Source organism: Ornithodoros turicata, chromosome 5 (assembly GCF_037126465.1).
Source record: "Ornithodoros turicata isolate Travis chromosome 5, ASM3712646v1, whole genome shotgun sequence".
NCBI lineage: Eukaryota > Metazoa > Arthropoda > Arachnida > Ixodida > Argasidae > Ornithodoros > Ornithodoros turicata.
In genome coordinates, this window is record NC_088205.1 from 35,196,348 (window position 1) to 35,216,528 (window position 20,181).

The 20,181-nt window shown below is 45.7% G+C and overlaps 1 protein-coding gene across 2 annotated transcripts; it reads right to left on the reverse strand.

The window, feature by feature from the left end:
* Positions 1–16,509: 16,509 nt before the first annotated feature.
* LOC135395510 (putative nuclease HARBI1) lies at positions 16,510–18,976 on the reverse strand. Of its 2 annotated transcripts, XM_064626681.1 has the most exons (5): positions 18,851–18,976; positions 18,386–18,775; positions 17,904–18,323; positions 17,377–17,634; positions 16,510–16,710 (listed from the first exon to the last, which is right to left on the reverse strand). In XM_064626681.1, the coding sequence occupies exons 2-4, from the start codon at positions 18,766–18,768 to the stop codon at positions 17,379–17,381; spliced, it is 1,059 nt and encodes a 352-aa protein (XP_064482751.1). In that variant the 5' UTR covers positions 18,769–18,775; positions 18,851–18,976; the 3' UTR covers positions 16,510–16,710; positions 17,377–17,378. The 2 variants fall into 2 exon arrangements, with proteins under 2 accessions (XP_064482751.1, XP_064482750.1); XM_064626680.1 differs by having other exon boundaries at positions 18,386–18,976.
* Positions 18,977–20,181: the final 1,205 nt, after the last annotated feature.

The following is a 20,181-nucleotide window of genomic DNA, read 5'->3' on the forward strand; positions in this document are numbered from 1 at the left end:
AACGCGCGTTCTGCTGCCGGTGTCCACTCCAGAGGGGCGGCACGGGCCCCTTTCGGAGGGTCAGCGCCGAGAGCTGCGTAGAGAGGCTGGAGCAAGGCAGCACAGCGAGGCACAAAACGTCGGTAGAAAGTCACGAGGCCGAGGAATGAACGAAGTCCTTTGCGAGAAGTGGGGGCAGGAAAGTCTCGGATGGCCTGGACCTTGGATGCGAGTGGCCGGATGCCTTGCGGGGTGATGGTGTGTCCCAGGAAGGTAAGGGTGGTAACGCCAAACTCGCACTTCGCGGCATTGATGGAGACTCCGTAGTCCTCCAGGCGCGAGAACAGGGCGCGCAGATGGGCGCGATGAGCCTCCGGAGATGGACTTGCGACGAGGATGTCATCCATGTATGCGAATGCGAAGTCCAGGCCGCGGAGCACTTCGTTGATGAATCGTTGGAATGTCTGCGCAGCATTACGCAGGCCAAAGGGCATCCGCACGTATTCAAAGAGGCCAAAAGGGGTGGTTATAGCAGTCTTCGGGATGTCAGGGGGATGGACGGGAATTTGGTGATAGGCTTTGATGAGGTCTATCTTGGAGAAGATGGTCGCTCCGTCAAGATTCGCGGTGAAGTCCTGAATATGGGGAAGCGGGTATCTGTCCGGTACCGTGACGATGTTGAGTGCACGGTAGTCCCCACATGGGCGCCAATCACCAGGTGTTGCTTTGGGCACCATGTGGAGAGCGGAAGACCACGGGCTGGAGGAAGGCCGAATGATCCCCAGTTCGAGCATGTGCTCAAATTCCCTCTTGGCAATGACGAGGCGCTCTGGAGCCAGCCGTCTGGGGCGAGCGAAGACAGGGGGGCCCCGTGTCACGATGTGGTGAGTGACGCTGTGGCGAGGTGGGCAAGAGGCGTGCGATTGGCGCAGGACAGCGGGGAACTCCGTGACAATGTCGGCGAAAGCAGTGGGCAACGGTAGCCGTATGGTGGGACTAATGGCGGCTATATGCGCTGGAGCTCCATAAACGTGCAAAGAAGTAGTGTTGTCGACGAGGCGCTGGCGTCTAATATCCACAAGAAGGTCGAAATGGTGGAGGAAGTCGGCGCCAAGGATTGCGAAGGGGAGGTCGGCGATGGTAAAAACCCAACGAAATACTCTGCGCAGGCCGAGGTCAAGGGTGACGGAGCGTTGACCGTAAGTTGAGATGGTGGACTTGTTGACGGCCTGCAAAGCCAAGTCTGGTTGTCGGTGTCGTTTTTCTGCGGGGGTTGGTGGAACGACGCTCACGTCAGCCCCGGTATCCACCAGGAAGCGACAGCCGGACACGCGGTCCGTGATCCGGAAGAGCCGGCTGTTGTCGCCCCCAGCCATGCCAGCCGTTAATGGTTGGGGGGAGCGTTTCCCGGCCACGAGCAAGGGGCCTGGCAGTTCCTTGCGGCATCGCCGAATTTTCGATGATACCAGCAGAAGTGGTGCTGAGAGGGCGAAGGAGACCGTTGACGGGATGGCGAGCAGCGACGGCAAAACGGGCGCCGAGGGGAACGTGGTCGCTGCGGGGGAATGGCGTCCACCCGGTTCACCAGGGCCGCCACCGTAGTCTGGAGTTGCTGGAGCGACGTGCTGATGGCATTGATTGCAACGTCCACCGGTGGAGGGGAGGTGCGGGGGGCCAGGGCGGCAACGGCTCCTGGAGATGGAAGGCCAGCAAAATCCATAATACGGTCCGCCATCTTCGCCAAGTCATCCAGGCGGGAATTTTCGCCGGCGGCCAGGATCATGCGTACGTTGTGGGGCAAACGTTGTAGGAAGAGTTCGCGTAGTAGTGAGTCGTCCGTGGTAGGGTTGCCGGCGAGGTCGCGCATGCGGCGTAGGAGCTGGGTGGGCCGTCGATCGCCGAGCTCTTCCCTGTTCAGAAGCTGCTGCAATCGCCGCTCCTCCGAAGCAGACGTGCGGCGGATTAACTCGTCCCTTAAGGTGTCGTAGGGTAATTCGGGGTGAGGGTGGATGATTAGGTCGCGGACTTCCGCCGCAGCTTCGGGAGGAAGGTTTGCGATGGCGTAGCCAAACCTTGAGGCTTGAGAAGTGACGCGCCGTCCGTCGAAGAGAACCTCCGCCTGCGCGAACCACAGCTGAGGATCGGAGATGGAGAAAGGCGGCAGGCGGAGCGGTGCCACAGAAGCCTCGAGCGGTGGAAGTGGCGGTGGCCGGCTGGGAGGCGAAGAGCTGGTGGAGTGCTGGTCACCGTTCATGATGGTGGAACGCTAAGACATCACGTTCGGGTCACCAGTTGTAGAGCGAGAAATGAGGCGACCAGGCTCTACTGAGGTTGATGGGTTTAATGACGGTTAATGGCGATGAACCGAAAACGAAAGCTCGGGTCACGCGCAGTGCTGCGCGTAACCGATGGCGGTGCTGGTGATGATTATGACGCTGCTGCTACAGTACTATTAAAGAGAACAATTCGAACACTACTATATGCATCCATTTCGCCTTTGTTGTTCATCACAACACCTGTAGCTATCAAGACGGAGCGAAGTACACGGTCACAAGTCCTCACAAACGGTGCGGAGAGCGTTTCTTGGCGGACGGAAGAACTTTACAGAATCTGTCTCGTCCAGTTGAAAGGCATCCTGACGCCATCACGTCCATGGGGCACAGTTAGCTGCTTGTGTGATCACCAAAGCGAAGAACCACTCCGCCATCTTTCTTGGGCAGCTTCAACGTCAGCGTGTCGTTACGAATAACGAAACGAAGAAACTTATCGACGCCCTGCTGTGGCACAATCCCTGCTCCTCGTTTATCTTCTTCGTTGGGGCTATCGTGCTCGTAACGAGCCGTTACGTGTTGTGATGTCACCGCCCTGATTGAACTACAGCTGCCAACGAGGCTGTAATCTTGTCGACCAATGAGGTTGTTTAATTTTGTTTGGATAGCTCGCATGGTTTGTCTATGGTTTGTCTATGGCTTGTCGGTGTCACTACTTCGTCTTCTTTCTCGTCTTCATCTGCATCTTCTCGAGAATATCTCACATCCTTCAAGTAACCCCTGGTGTAAATTCGATGAAAGGGGGAGCATGTCATTCTGTACACAGTCGTGGAGCAATACATGTTCGTTTCTGCAGAAATTCCGTTTGTGCAAATCTCCAAATGAAGATGTTTCACATTCTAACGAGTGGGTAGACCCACTCGTTAGGCAAACGATCGAATTTTATCGTAACTGGACCGAGAGATTACGCCCCTGTCACTTTAGCGAAAAGAGCGCGTCATACACCACGTGCTCGAGCTCCCGAGTGCCTCGCGCCTCGTTAGATCATGAGCCATGTAGGCGATGAAGCCTGTGAGCACGTGAACATTTTCGTTAGGCAGACGACACCGTCGGTCGTTACGCGAGCAAGAGATTACGCCTTTGTCCCGCTAACGAAAAAAGCGCGTCACGCGTCACGTGAAATGTGTCACGTGTTCGTGTTAACGAGAGCTCCGCCCCTCGTTGGCTCGCGAACGATGGAAGTGATTAAGCCGCCAGTGATTAAGCTCTGATTGGCGTAGGCACTACTTCCTCCTGTAAACCACCAGTAGCACTCGCAATAATTGCCTCTAGAGTTACAACATTTTCATGTGATAACTTGAGCATACTGACTTGTATTATACTTACCAACGCCATGCAGTGTGCGCTTCAATGTAGGAACTGCATCCCACCGAAGCCTTCCTGTGCGCAAATAAGCAACTGGTGCGAAGTGTTGTGAGCACAGGACCTTAGAGCGAATGGAAATTAGACTCGTATCCGCCTCCAGGTTGTAAAACTCCAGCCACGCCTTGTACCTGCGAAGCAGTTTTATTGTTGAAGAATTATGCAAAGCTGTGCCACGAAAACATGCACAAGCAACAGCAGCATGACCCTGTATGCCCTACATTCAGAGCTCAAAAAAGAAAAAATCAGCAAGCAAAGCAAGCCGTCAACATGCTAGCATTGGGTACATGTGAGCACATGCAGCACAGCCATTTGTGTCCCGTACATGCAAACCGTTGCAAAACTTCTCGTTCAAAGCAGCCCAGCAGCCACATGCTTAAATATTTACATGTTTACCACCTTACTATGGAAGGATGACCTATCCAGGGAGCGTCCACACAGTCTGAAAGCTGGAAAACAGGTGATACCATTGAAACGCTATTAATCTTATGTAACTTGCACTATTTTCACTTCACCGCTCTCAATAAAACTCGGGGGGAGAGGTACGCATTGTACTTCAGCAAACACTGCACGTCCTCAACCAAGTGACTCAGCTCTGTTCTCGGACGTAGACACTTATAATATATAGGAACTCACCTCAAGGGGTCCCGAGGAAAACGGTGGAAACTTATACCGCCCATAGTGTCATCGGCGTCACAGTTTCCTTTCTCCTTCAGGAGACACCGCTTATGTACGCGCCTCGACATGGTGCGTCTCCCGGTAGAGCCTGCAGGAACAGGTTTACAGGCGTTCTGTTGTGTTTTACCATTGTTCGTGTGTGCCTGCCTTACCTTAGTTCTCCGAGAAGTGTCCCCTGTTCGACTTGGTGGTTTGAAATTGAAAAGACGACGATGAAGAAGAAAACGGCTATCAACAGTCACAAAGTGCGCAGTCAACGTACGGCAAACTCGTAGCTAACAACACGCCACTGATCTCGATTGTAAAAGGCTGGATCGCGGATAGGAGCGCGAGCGTGCGGCAACCGGCCGCCATCTTACTGTACCCAAAACAGTCGCCGCAGCGATCATGGCAACTTCTTGCAATTACGGTCGTACCAGCCGTACCGGCAAGGATACAGAGCCGAAATTTCTACAGGTGAGTCATTCTTTATCAAGGAATAAATAGGCGTCCATTCTGTACATTTATTTGACAATTATGAAGTGTTTCTTTGCCCAAAACCAGCACTGGGTGCAAGTTGTTTGATCGCTCTTCCGAGGTTCAATCGAACACACTTGCATTTTACCCGGCGGCAAATACAGTTTGAGTGCATAATATGCTAGAGAGAACATGTTACACTACACTGATAGTGGTGTCATCAATATGTGCGAGCGCTCGAGCGCTTTTCTGCATGCATTGCTAGCACGGTACACGGTGTTCTCTACGGAAGCAAGTGCACAGTCATTTCCTTGAATCACTTTCGCGCACAAGTTCAGTGTTACGACGTAATGAGAACAAGAGAGTCAATCTTTTTCATGTATTAGTATTGTTTTGTGCCTTGGTTTGATTTGTGACAAATAATCCTACGTAACGGTGGTGTGGTGTGACTTGGATACCGCCTTTGTGTCTGAGCTATGTTGTCAGCTTGTTGCGATAATAATAATTGTAGCTTGTTGTGTTATTTGGAGCGGTGTTTAAGGCAAAAGCGGTCTTTCAATACAGGTTTCCTCACGGGGGCTACCCAGAGGATCGTCTGTGCAGTGGGATGCGATCGAGCTTACAGATAAGTATCATGTTCCTCATCCACGGGTTCCTACTTTACGGGGAGGAACCACCTCAGTGCACGCACTGTGGTGAGCCTCTCTCAATTTTGCACATTCTCTTTACATGTTCACATCATGGAACACAATACTTCAGAGAGTTTTATATACACCTTAGGCCCCTTCACTCAGCTTTGTGTCTTTGTGATGAAGCTATAATTTTTAGAACAGCGTTTAAACCTTGAAGTTTTTAAAAGATATCGGGATTGTAAACCCTATTTTAAACTGATGTTTTAAACATTTATGCAATGCTTTTACTAAACAACATCTTTATTTTCAACTAGTTGCATCCTAACCAATGTTCTCTCCTTCACAGCTGCCTCGCATACTCAAGAAATGGGTGCAAAACCTGAGCAGTGCCCACAAACTTCGATCACTGCAGCACCTCCAAAAAGTAAAAGCCAATGTATCACATGAAATTTTTAAATGTATTCATAGTATATAATACCTTGTATTAACTGTTGTAGATCTAACCCGCCTCTACAATATACACCCTCAGGAATTAAAACTTGTTGGGGAACTGTGATCATTGTTTTAGTTAATAGGCATGCACATATATGCTATAAGAAAATTATTTCTTGAGAATGCACTACTGTTGATCACGTTCATGCAGCTGTAGGTTTACCTTCGGCCACGCTCTGTAGTTGCCTTAGCTGCAGGAGGAGAGTCCTCCAGCATGTCAACTACTTGCAAAAATATTGACGTATTTAAGATTATGACACAGTTTGAAGGATTTCAATTCAGGAAATTTGCAGTGGCAGGGCCTGCCAGAGTGAAACCTACTGAATATTTTATGGTGTCGAAGTGGCAGTTCCTTCAGGATAGGAATATCTTAGATGGGAGCAAAAAGCTTGAAATTAACAAAGTATTGTTTGCATTAAGCAATTTGTAAAGTCAGCATGTATGAAAATTGGGTGCAACAAATTTACATAGTGTACCTGTACATTGTCATTCCTGAGATATATATTGTCATTGCAGGGAGGTCACAAAACAAACGTATTGGTTGGTTGGTGGTTGGAAAAATAACAAAACAATAAACGTATTGTTTTGTCACCTCCCTGCACATTCATTGTATCTTGAAATGCATATATGCAAGAATAAAGGTTGAACTTGAAAAATGTATATTCTCTTTATTCATAGAGCATAACATCACTTATCTTCTTTACAAAAGCATATCGTGTTACATCTTTGTCACGCAGAATGCACAACCAAGACACTTCCACTAAACATCACGTTTGATCATCACGTGCCCATAGAAAACAATGGGAGGCAACAGAGATTGTGAGTATTTATTGCGCTGCAAGCATTGGTCGTTGTTTGTCATCACACAATTTTGTAAGGTGCCAGTATACTGATGTATCCTAACAGTGTTTCACAGGTGTCCTGCCGTTCGATTCTTAATTACGTTATGTTTTGCATTCCGAAACTAGACCGTCACTGCAGTGCAGCGCTGGGGATTGTACTACAGCACGTTTCCCAGCCAATATTTCAATAAGAAACGACTTGAGGTTAACAACAACCATGTATATAATATCCCGTACTGCGTTCTGGACAAAAATTGTTCCATAAAGAACGGCCCGGGAAAAGATATACTCGCATGGCAGAAAGAGATCGTTCTGTAGAATCACAGCCGTTGTTTTAGCCGTGTATGCGCTTAGTATGATTTATATCAAGCATCGCCTTATAGAAAGAGTATTTTAATAAACGACAGCGGTGCTTTGCCTCGCAAATATGGACACACCGAAGCAGCCCAAATAATTAGTTCACGCAATTAGATCACACTCGTTAGGACAGTTAATCAGGGATGTAAGCTTAATCAATTAAGTTACTTAGAAAGTGGTAACACCTCCTTGAGACACAGGACTTATCTCCTTTTGAAGTACAGCCCTTCTATGTTTGTTTGCTTCTTCCTTTATTTGTTCTGATTATTTGCAGGCGCGGTTGTGCCAAACTGAATTCCTTCTCCAGCACTCACATACTTTTGTTGAATACAACTGTAGCGTGAGAAAGCCTGCTTGGGGACGGGGTCCTGATATCCAGTGCTGACTTTGTCATGCTTGTTATGTGGAGCATGTTCCAAAAAATGCAGCTCCACGTATTGTCTTCAAATTGCAACAGGACTATTTGGAGCTTGAAACAGTTGTGATTTTGTCATTTTGGCCCTCGTGTACCCAGTCTGTGAAACGCAAACAAAAAGTCTAACACGATATGCTTTTGTAAAGAAGATCACTGATGATGAGTAAAGAGAATATACAAGTTCAAGTTTATTCAACATTTTATATCATTCATTATGTTATTCAACATTTTATATCAAGTTTATACAACATCAAGTTTATTCAAGTTCAAGATTTATTTCTTGCACTTATGCGTTTCAGGATACAATGAACGTGCAGGGAGGTCGCAAAAGACTACATTTATTGTTTTGTGACCTTGCTACAATGGCAATATATATTTTAGGAATGACAATGGTCAGGTACGCTCTCTAAATTTGTAGCACTCAATTTTAGGTTGGAATGAGCAATGAATAGCAACTTCCCCCCTGATATTTTCTCATATATGCTAAATTTTAAATTTAATGTGATCGAATATGTGATAATATAATAATAATATATAAGAATATAATATGTGATAAATGAATGTGATCAACAGTAGATGTAAACAACATGAGTAGCCAGAGAAGTGCATTCTCAATAACTAATTGTCTTCTTATAACGTATATGTGCATGCCTATTAACTGACACAATTATCACAGTTCCCTGACAAGTTTTAATTTCTGAGAGTGTACTGTAGAGGCTGCTTAGATCTACAACAGTTCATACAAGGTATTATATACTGTGAATGCCTTTAAAAATCCCATGTGACACATATGCCTTTACTTTCTGGAGGTGCTGTGGTAGTCAAAGTTTGTGGGCATTATGCAGGTTCTGCACCCATTTCTTGAGTATGTCGAGGCAGCTGTGAAGTAACCTGCATTGATGATGATTATTCCTAATTTTATGGTGCATCGACAACAAATGAAATAATACATCAGAACATTGGTTTGGGCGCAACCAGTTAAAAATGAATATGTTGTTTAATAAATGCATTGGACAAATGTTAAAACACCAGTTTAAAACATGGTTTACAATCCCTGTATCTTCTAAAAATTAAAAAGACTAAAAACTATTCTAAAAAGAATATGGGGAACTCTTCTAAAAAGAATTATAATCTCTAATTATTATATTGCTGGGTGAAGGAGCCTAAAGTCTAAGGTGTGTTTCTGATGTGAACATGTAAGAAAATATGCAAAACTGAGAGAGGCTAACCACAGTGCGTGCACTGAGGTGGTTCCTTCCTGTAAAGTAGAAACCAGTGGATGAGGAACGTGATACTTACCTGTACACCCAGCCGTATCACACTGCACAGATTATTCACTGGGTAGCCCTCATGACGAAACCTTTATTGAGAGACCACTTTTGCCTTAAAAACTGCTACAAATAGCACGACACGCTACAAATTATTACTATCGTAACAAGCTGACGATATAGCTCAGACACAAAGGCGTTATTCAAGTCGCGCCACACCACCGTTACGTAGGATTCTTTGTCACAAATCAAACCAAGGCACAAAACAATACCAATACATGAAAAAATGTGACAATCGTGGTCTCATTATGACGTAATACCGAACTTGTGCGTGAAGGTAATTCAAAGAAATGAATGTGGCACTTGCTTCCGCAGAGAACACCGTGTACCATGCTAGCAATGCATGCAAAAAAGCGCTCGAGTGCTCGCACATATATTGATGACAACACTACCTGTGTAGTGTAACGTGTTCTTTCAAGCATATTATGCACTCAAACTGTATTTGCCGCCGGGTAAACTGCAAGTGTGCTCGATTGAACGTCGGAAGAGCGATCAAGCAACCTGCATCCAGTGCTCGTTTTGGGAAAAAACACTTCCTAATGGTCAACTAAATATACAGAATGGACGCCTATTTATTCCTCGATAAAGAGTGACTCACCTGTATAAATTTAGGCCCTGTAACCTTGCCAGTACGGTTGGTACGACCGTAATTGCAAGAAGTTGCCATGATCGCTGCGGCGACTGTTGTGGGTACAGTAAGATGGCGGCCGGTTTCTTCACGCTCGCGCTCCCCATCCGCGATCCAGCCTTTTACAATCGAGATCAGTGGGTGCACCCACTGATCTCGATTGTAAAAGGCTGGATCGCTGGATCACATTAAATTTAAAATTTAGCATATATGAGACAATATCAGGAGGGGAGTTGCTATTCATTGCTCATTCCAACCTAAAATTGAGAGAGCGTACCTGACCATTGTCATTCCTAAAATATATATTGCCATTGTAGCAAGGTCACAAAACAATAAATGTAGTCTTTTGCGACCTCCCTGCACGTTCATTGTATCCTGAAACGCATAAGTGCAAGAAATAAATCTTGAACTTGAACTTGATGTTGTATAAACTTGACATAAAATGTTGAATAATCTAACGAATGATATAAAATATTAAATAAACTTGAACTCGTATATTCTCTTTACTCATCATCAGTGATCTTCATTACAAAAGCATATCGTGTTAGACTTTTTTGTTTGCGTTTCACAGACTGGGTACACGAGGGCCAAAATGACAAAATCACAACTGTTTCAAGCTCCAAATAGTCCTGTTGCAATTTGAAGACCATACGTGGAGCTGCATTTTTTGGAACATGCTCCACATAACAAGCATGACAAAGTCAGCACTGGATAGCAGGACCCCGTCCCCAATCAGCTTTTCTCATGCTGCACTTGTATTCAACAAAAGCATGTGTGCGCTGGAGAAGGACATTCAGTTTGGCACAACCGCGCCTGCAAATAATCAGAACAAATAAAGGAAGAAGCAAACAAACATAGAAGGACTGTACTTCAAAAAAAGATAAGTCCTGTGTCTCAAGGAGGTGTTACCACTTTCTAAGTAACTTAATTGATTAAGCTTACATCCCTGATTAACTGTACCTAACGAGTGTGATCTAATTGCGTGAAGTAATTATTTGGGCTGCTTCGGTGTGTCCATATTTGCGAGGCAAAGCACCGCTGTCGTTTACTAAAAGACTCTTTCTAAGGCGATGCTTGATATAAATCATACTAAACGCATACACGGCTAAAACAACGGCTGTGATTCTACAGAACGATCTCTTCCTGCCATGCGAGTATATCTTTTCCCGGACCGTTCTTTATGGAACAATTTTTGTCCATAACGCAGTACGGGATATTATATACATGGTTGTTGTTAACCTCAAGTCGTTTCTTATTGAAATATTGGCTGGGAAACGTGCTGTAGTACAATCCCCAGCGCTGCACTGCAGTGACGGTCTAGTTTCGGAATGCAAAACATAACGTAATTAAGAATCGAACGGCAGGACACCTGTGAAACACTGTTAGGATACATCAGTATACTGGCACCTTACAAAATTGTGTGATGACAAACAACAACCAATGCTTGCAGCGCAATAAATACTCACAATCTCTGTTGCCTCCCATTGTTTTCTATGGGCACACACAGCACTTTAGGGCCCACCAACATGGCGGCCTGAAGGCACGCCTCTCCCCCACGAGCCCATCTCCCATGCGCGATCCAGCCTTTATACATAGGGCGCGTTAGGTTCGTGCTCCGGGAACATTCCCTCTTTCAGGGGATCACTTAACACCTCCAAGTGACTTTCGGTGCACGTTCCCTGGTGCACCCTGCGCACCCCTTCTTCGGAGCCGGGGAGCCGGAGAACGCTGGGGAAGAGCGAGGCCAGTTCCGGAGCGTGACGCATGTTCCGGTGTACTGCCTTTCGAAATGGCGCAACCGTTGGAACACGTTGCAACCGCCCATGCTCCTTATGTTTCCGGAATCACCGGATGTCGGCGGTAAGTAGTTATACGATTATAGAGGACTGCTATGGTCTACTGCTATGTTTACTTAAAAGCAGACGACAAAAGAAAGCTCGATAGGCGGCGCGCGCTCAGCGGCTCTGGCGCTCGGCTTCCGGATAGGCTCACAAACACCATTAAGTAGAGACACCAAGGGTACGCTCCCCTGAAAACCCGAGTTATGGCGCTCGGGAGCCTGCTTAACGTGCCCATAGAGATCAGTGGGTGCAACACGCCACGGTCCCTTGATAGCTATCAAGGGACCGTGAACACGCTGAGGGACAGGAACCGGAAGCGCACTCGGCTCTGTCTATAGTCATAGGTATTACTGGCAGACCAGGCGAATTGCTGTATTAAAAATATGCATATTGGATTAATACACACATTATTCGCGCCTCCGATCAAATTATTTTTGTTTATCTTCGTAGTTTGCCCCTCAACAACCACGCTCGCATGTGTATCATGAAGGGCAGGGTGTCGGACTCGCTCAAAAGAGCGTGACCATACGGGAGCTGCCATCCGTTGGTCATGGAAGGCGTTGCCTTCCGTTGGCTGCTTCATTCCGCTAAATTTGACGTGCTCCTTTTCCAAAATTCAGCACTTGCTATCTAAATTCCGCGTACTATGGGCACATCTCATATGTATTCGTTAAGCAAATAAGCAGTGGATATTTTCCAACTACATCACGTGCTTGTGTGCTGCCGTTCGTTCACCACTTTATTATCACGAAACTCGACAGACCAGAGCGTGAGAGCGTGGAATGGCGGGTGGTTCCCGTTGGTTTGCAGAGCAGCATGAAAATGGCGGTTTACTTTGTGTATTCATCTTTGGAATTCTGTTGCCTTCGGAAATACATGCCTATACATTTGTTACGATGGGTAACGATTTATTGATTTTGCTCGCAAAGCATACAAACGCCACTTCAACACGTCATAGGCGGTAAACAACTTCATCTGTGTCGGTGGAAAGCAAGGGGTTGGCGGTGTCGCAGGTAATCTCATAGATAAGATATAATTCACGATTGATATGGCAACGTTTACCTTGTGATTCCGATAGCACTACTCAATTCTGTACGTATCACGAAGATTCCTGCGTTCTCAACGCAATTACACGGCGGGCCTCGCTTCCTACGGTGGACGCCGTTGCCTCCATCGGCTCGTTCCACCTGGAAGGCGCTAAAACCTGACGGGTAACATTTGGGTGCACATACGTGCTCCTACGCGTTAGGTGCGGATGTAGTTCCCGGGTTGGCGCAAGTTTACAATTCTCACTCGACTGGTCGGTGTTCCGGCGTGTTGTGTGGTCTCGGCCCGCTTGCACGAAACAATCCTCGGTACGATCCTCAATGGTCACCTTCCTCAAGCATTTCGTTACTCAACTGAGGAATTTATGGGTTGCAGCAGAAAGTGGCTTGCACGAACACTTTGAGAGACGTCCTAATTTGAGTGGATTGTGGCTAGGAACTTCCGGCAGGCTGGTATTGGTGGAACGAACATCAGAAGCTCCTCCCCGGAAAACAGCACGTCATTTTGCGTTTAGACCAACCAGCGATCGCGCTGAACGGGACTGTCGTCTGCTTTTGCTATCGCTCCATGTAATTTTAGAAATGCACAATAGCGAGCGATTGTTTTATTTTCACTGTTATGCATGTATAAGATGTTGTTGCTTGTATTTTTTTTTGCAATAAACGAGCCTCATATTACATACTGTCTCTTCCCTGTGACGGATAATTTCTCCCAAATGTGATCGCCGCCGCCGATATTCATCAGTTGCGGCGATTAGCTGGCCTCGCACCAAGAATGGGAATATTAAAAAAGAGAGAAAAACGTTTGACATTAGCGACGATACCAAGAAATAACTTTTCCACAAATACTGCTGAGAAATACGTTACCCACAATATGACCTGAGACATTTGATCAAATACATGAAATGCGCGCTTTTAGTAAGCAGACGATCACGCAGTATTTCCGCGCTTTTGATTGTTTGAAATGGAAAGTGCTCCAGCAAAAAAGCGCCGTGCTTCTACGTGGAGCGATGAAGAAAGACTGGAGTTCCTCCAAGAGGTGATGGACAGGAGGACTGTCATCAGGGGAAAGTTCAGTCCATCGCTAACCAAAAAAGATAAAAAGGCGGCGTGGCAACAAATTGCGGATGTGCTCAATGCGCGGCACCCAACTACGCTACGAACTGTTGCAGAGCTGAAAAAACAGTGGGACAACCTGTGCACAAGGCACAGAACTATTTTCTCTGAGTTCAGAAGGCAGTCACTCCAAACTGGTAAGTAGCAATGAGGCTTTATTACATACATTAGTTTTATATTGGGTTCTCTTATGTACGTGTTCCTCATTTGCAATGGAAGTGAAATAAAGACATACACACAGTACTACATCATAGTGAACCTGTACGAGGAGCATGACCTCCACCACTGACGTTATGAAATGCATCAAGAACTTCGCATAACACAGCAGAAGCCACACATCCCACAGTGGCGTACGTACAATTGAATGATGAGAATGGAAGAAAAGCAATGAGAATGGAACCCGATTTGCTGGCTTCCTTGGAGCATCCTTTTGTTTCGCACTCAAGTGCTTTGGTGACAGCTTTACAATATATTCATGCCAAAACATATTTAGAGTCATTTGACATGTCAATAACATCCCACAACATAAGGTACACTACATATAGCTTTACACTTACAAAGGCACACTGCTGAGCACATGTGTTCACATTTGTTTTTGTGCTACAACGTTCTGGGCTTCTGATTACAGGTCGAGGAGGCAATGTCTCGCAGCCCTCTGCAATCACACAGGCTGTGATCGACATTATTGGTGAAGATTCCCCCAGTATCACTGGGGTTGAAGGAGGTATGGACACCCGTGGGTAAGTAATACAGGTATTATGTAACTAATAAGGCTGCCACGTGAAAAATTTCCAACAAGGCACGTCTCACAATGCGTTCGACTGTAATATGTAGTCTAGGGTCTCCAATACACCACAATCCAGTTAAACTTATATTATGTAGTCTAGGGGAACACAAACACTACTGACAAGGTGGAGCTGGTGCAAAAGAGCACGACATGTTGGGATAAAAGATTTTTCATAGGTCAGGACAGCACCTGATTGGCTTACTAATGTACAATGAGGCACTCCATACTGCATGTACAATGTGTAGCACATTGGAAGTGGGGGATAAGGGAATCATCATATGTTATCTGTAAAATGGTTATTCGAAGGGGTCGTTTCATAATACACGCCACTTGGTGTCACATCCCTTGCTGTGGAACTTGAAATGCACCCTCACACTGATGCAAACAATAACACTCTACAGGCAGGCAGACACACAGGTAGACATACAATGCTATTGTTTACGAAGTGCTACAACCCCATTGAGCACGTTGTGCTACACTCTAAATCGTTTTACACCTTAAAGGGTGTAAATCAAAATGTTCATGGCGCACACCTTTTAAGGTGTATTTTAACACCCTCATGGCAATTGGGGTGTAAAGGATGTAACGCTGAATAAAACTGCTCGGTTCGTGCCAATATGCTGGTAACTGTGTATTCACATTTACCAGCATATTGCATATAATCACATTGAGGTCCATATGTATGCACATCAAGGTGATTAAATATGTGTGCAAATATGCACAGCCGACAAACAGACAATCATGTTTGGCATGGCAGCTGTGCGTGGCAATGAAGCATGGCAGCTGTATATAGCTTTTCGTGGAATTGTAGACCTTCTCATGAGCAGGCACCTCCCCCATATGCATGTTAATTACTTAGAACGTTGCATTTATTCGTTTCTACAAGGATTTGCAGTGTGGTATCCACAAATATCTAACCTCTGTAAAATGCATTACATTAATCATTAACCGCGACTCATCAGGATGTTTGGTCCTCTCCTAGCTCTATGGTGTATGCGTTTCGAAGGGAAACACTAGCATTTTAAAGATGTTGCTAGAAAAACTCGGAATGTTAGGAACATAACCCTTTCATTAGCAAGATGACATCAATTTTAGCAAATGTATGTGTGGTCGCAACTCTTCATCAGAAATGCCACATCTACTGATGGTTCCAAGGAGATACTACTTCAACATGCCCCAGAAGCAATTCAGAGTTACATTCATGACCGTGATATTCATGCAGAATCTATAGTCTGTGTGACAAGTGCAGTTGGTAATTATAACACATTTGCTGTTGGCTGTGTTGTTGCAAAAGAACCTTCCGAAGAGGACTTACCCATGTTCGTTGAGATTGCAGGCATATATGTTATTAACTCTGATACAATTTTTCTGATACAAACATTAACTGCAGTTGGGTATGATGAGCACTGTCATGTATTTGTTCTGTCTTGCAATGAGAAGCAACGTGTTTTAAGAAATTTAAGCACTATCTCAACAGATCTTCTAAATCTGCATATATCATCAGATGGTAGACGTGTTGTAAATCCACGCCATGCACTTTTGTAACGTAATTTCCCGTTCCCTGTTGTATATATTTACTTTTGTTCACGTGAACGAAAATAAACATACTCCCTTTATACACCCAGGCGACACACTTATTACCATATTTCACCTGAGCGTGTAGCAGACCATTGTTACACCCTCAGGAACTTTCAAAACAAAGTTGTAGGGTGAGAAAGGGGTGTGATCTTTATTAATACACCTATTTTACACCTTTAAAGGTGTGAAACGATTTAGAGTGTACAAGAAGAGCACCTGTGGTGTATTCAATAAACTATCTACAAGACATATAGACACAACAACAAACAACAATACAGCAATTAACTAATATGAAGAGCAACCCAAAAATATTATAACAATCCAAACATAACTATGCATATTAAACATTGCACACTGTCCTTTGTGACATAAGAAATGAACCACAGTTGAAGCAAACTGCTCAAAACAAAACCCGAACAAAACGTGGAATGAGGAAGCACATATATGCACGCACAAAACACACAAAACTGGGTCTCTTGTAAAGTCAAACATACAACTTATAAACAGAGTGCTAAGGAACAATGAAGGAAATCGCTGTACATTTCACCAAACCAACTCATCCGTGTTTTTTTGCTTTCTACAACAGCGCTGCCATTATTGAGGACGTCATTGCAAGTCTACCAGGGCCGTCCACCAGTGGTGACCACGATTATGGTACTGTGGTCCAGGATGTTGTGCCTGTAGTTGGGCTGCGTGAAGATGATAACTTTGTCGTGACTTGCGAGGTGGGTGGCACAAGGGGTAGTGCCTCTTCACAGCCGTTTGCCGGTGCTGGGAACGGTGCAGAGGAGCAGCCGGCACGAAGCAGTACGAATGCGCGTTCCCAGCGAGCCAGGAGGGACTCTAGAGAAAACATAGAGCGCAGTTACTCGGGTCTCCTTCACAAGGACACTGAGACGGCTACAATGGAGCAACGGCTCATTGAGGTCCGCCAGAGAGTTGCTCTCGAGGAGCTTGAGCTATGTCATCTTAGGCAGGAAACAGAGCGTCTCAGGCAGCAGACTGAACTGCTGAGACACAATACAGAGAGGCTGCTGCAGACAAAACTGGAGCTGGAAGTGGAACGTCTCCAGCAGCAGCAATAGCACAAATGTGCACATTTTTCAGTTCTTATTTCTTATCTCGTTGTATTCATTCCCTTGTGACAATGCAGTTGAAGCGAGCTTAATTTGTTCATGACAGTACCCTCATAGTGCTTAATTTGTTTGTTGCTTTATTTGCACATATTTACAGGGGTTGCGACTCTTTCATAGATGTGGTTCATTATGGCGTCATGTCTGTGTCGTACTCCACTCCAGAGTACTGAAGGAAGAAGCATTATTCTTCTACGTCTCGTACTTGGTGAGATACAAGACCTAGAACACACAGCTGGGATAATATGGGAAGATGTGTCACAACCCCTTAAAGCTGTACTTGACCTTAGCCTGTGTTAACCTAAATTGTTTGTTAAAGACCTCCAATTCACGCTTAGTACTGTGTTGAGTGATATGTTCCAAAATGTCCACTTACGCTCATGTGAAATGCTGACGTACGATGGCATCTCTGTACATGAAGCCATCCTGACGTCCTTCATAACTGGACACCAGCTGGGGGTCGTAATCGGGGTCGTGATCATTGTCGCTGTCTGCCTCCTGCACTTCACTGCCGAAATCTTTGGCTATGTTGTGAAGGACACAGCATGCCACGATGATAGGACAGGTATGCTTTGTTAGCACTCGCAGCTCACTGTGAAGGCAGTGAAACCTCCTTTTCAGCTGACCAATTGTCCTGCAATACATACAATAAGGAACAAATATGTACACTGTGCATCTTCCCCGCTGGCATGTGCTGCAGTTCCATCTAGTTTTGCAACGGTGTGCAATTTTGCACTTACATTGCAGTTTCCATCCTGCATGGAAACATGCATGTATATAGCTCATCATATTATGTATGTACATAACTAACAGGGTAGAATGCCACGTTTTAAACTTAGTCATTCAATAAACTATTCTTGCTATGTTGTTGCTAAATATCGGTGATATCCTGAACCAACTTACCGCTCTACCAAAGCCCGTGTTGTCGAGTGTGAAGCATTGTACTTCTCTTGTGCTCTGTTTCGGGGCTGGAGAAACGGTGTCATCAGCCAGCGTTTGCAGGGGTACCCGCTGTCACCAAGAAGAAGCCCAGTGTGGACTCCAGCTTCCAGCTCCCTCCCAATGGTGCTTTCACGCAGTATCCTAGAGTCATGGGTGGCACCGGGCCAGTTCGCAACCACGTCCAAGATCTTACAGTCAGCACCCGCAATGAGCTGAACATTTATGGAGTGGTAGTTCTTGCGGTTGACGAAAGCTGTCTCGTGTGCTGACGGTGCCTGGATGCGAACATGGGTGCCATCCACTGCTCCCACAACCCCAGGAAAACTGGCCAGCTGATAAAACTGGTGTTGGGCCCTTGCTATCTCCTCACCTCTTGGCCACCTAAAACATGATTTTAGGAGTCAGGGAAAACAGACAGAACACCAATAGGCATGTATGCTTACCGGACGAACTTTCCGACCCTCTTGCACAGCGCTGCAACGACGCGGTGCACTACACGACAGGCTGTTGCTTCGTGCACGTTGACCACGTCACCCGCTGTGATGAGAAAGTTCCCAGTAGCGAGGAACTGCAATGTCAGTAGCACTTGTAACGACGACGGGAGGGACTGGCTCCGACGGGTCGCAGGCTCGATGTCGAGAGCAACGAGGGACGTAATGAAAAATATTCCATCCCTCGTAAAGCGGAACCGCCGTTGCAGCTCACCGTCGTCTAGACACTCCAAAGGATTTTCACGGTCTCGGTAGACTCGCTGCCGTGACAACGAGAGCGCGAGAAACAGCCGATGACGGCGTCGCAGCGTCACAACACGATCCATGCGGTCCATGTTAGTGCTAGCGTAAAAGACGGTCGAAGCTGCGTTGAGAGTGCCAGTAGCTTCCTCAGCCCTTTCGGCGCCGCCGTCCTACCTTCCTCATGGCTACGATCCTCAACTTGTTTCGTGCAAGCCACTTTTCCGCTTGAGGACATCACAGAGGAAGGAAAGTGCCGAGGATTGTCCCGGAGTGTCCTCAAAGTGTTTCGTGCAAGCGGGCCCTGGTCTTTATTTCTCGGATCTTGTCACGTGCAGGTAGGCAATCTTCTGACTTTTCGTGTTCAAGTTAAGCGGAAGTTCGGGAAGCGATTGAACAGAAATGATACCCGTCAAGTTTTAAGCGTCGACGGAATTTACAAGGTAAAATGTCGAGGGGTGGTTACGATAACTTGGGAAATGATACCGTCAGGTTTTAAGCGTTGACGGAATTTACAAGGGAAAATGTCGAGCGGTGGTTACGATAACTTGAGAAATGATACCGTCAGGTTATAAGAAGGCCGGGAAGCAATTGAACAGAAATGATACCCGTCAAGCTTTAAGCGTTGACGGAATTTACAAGGTAAAATGTCGAGTGGTGGTTACGATAACTTGGGAAATGATACCGTCAGGTTATAAGAAGATCGGGACGTGATTGAACAGAAATGATACCCGTCAGGTTTTAAGCGTCGACGGAATTTACAAGGGAAAATGTCGAGCAGCGTGGTTGACACGTGACTATTCAGTGAATTGTCTGTTCAAATGTCTAAAAACTCATTTGTTATTCATACTACATTAAGTGGGAATTGTCTTCCCTCATCAGTGTCTACCATTGCTTGTGCCAAGAATTTTAGTGCTGTATTACCCAGCCATCTTCCTTTTTTGCATGTGTGATTATATGCAGTTTGTGTCTGTTTTGTTAAAAAAGAACTTTGTATCCCATTCGCAGCTGCAGTGTTATGTGCCTTGACTGTATTACAATTAAACAGACAAATCTCATTTCCAGGTGCAACTACTGGTGGGAGTACAACACTTGACTGTAAAAGGCATTCACAACGGAACTCGGAAAAGGAGTTGTTATATGGCATTGAAGATGACATAATTGGACATTTTTGGGTTTGTTTTCTCTTTCTACATGCATATCGTTCTGAACAATAAAGTATCACATTAATCTTTTAAACAGTTGAATCCTGTGGTGCTATCTTCCTTTAGTTGACTGCAGCAGCAAGTACTATAACTCTCCAATAATTGCACTTTTTATGGATGAAGCAGTAAAACCTGGAGGGCAATAAGCCTTGCATGTTGCACATCTTTTGTTGAACAAAATCCATATGCTATATTTAGTAGCTTTCAAAAGTGAAAATGGCATTTACACTCAAAGCTGGAATTGCTGCTTTCATGCTGCCAGTTTTTTTTTTTTTTTTTTTCCTCAGACAAACATTCTCGCCA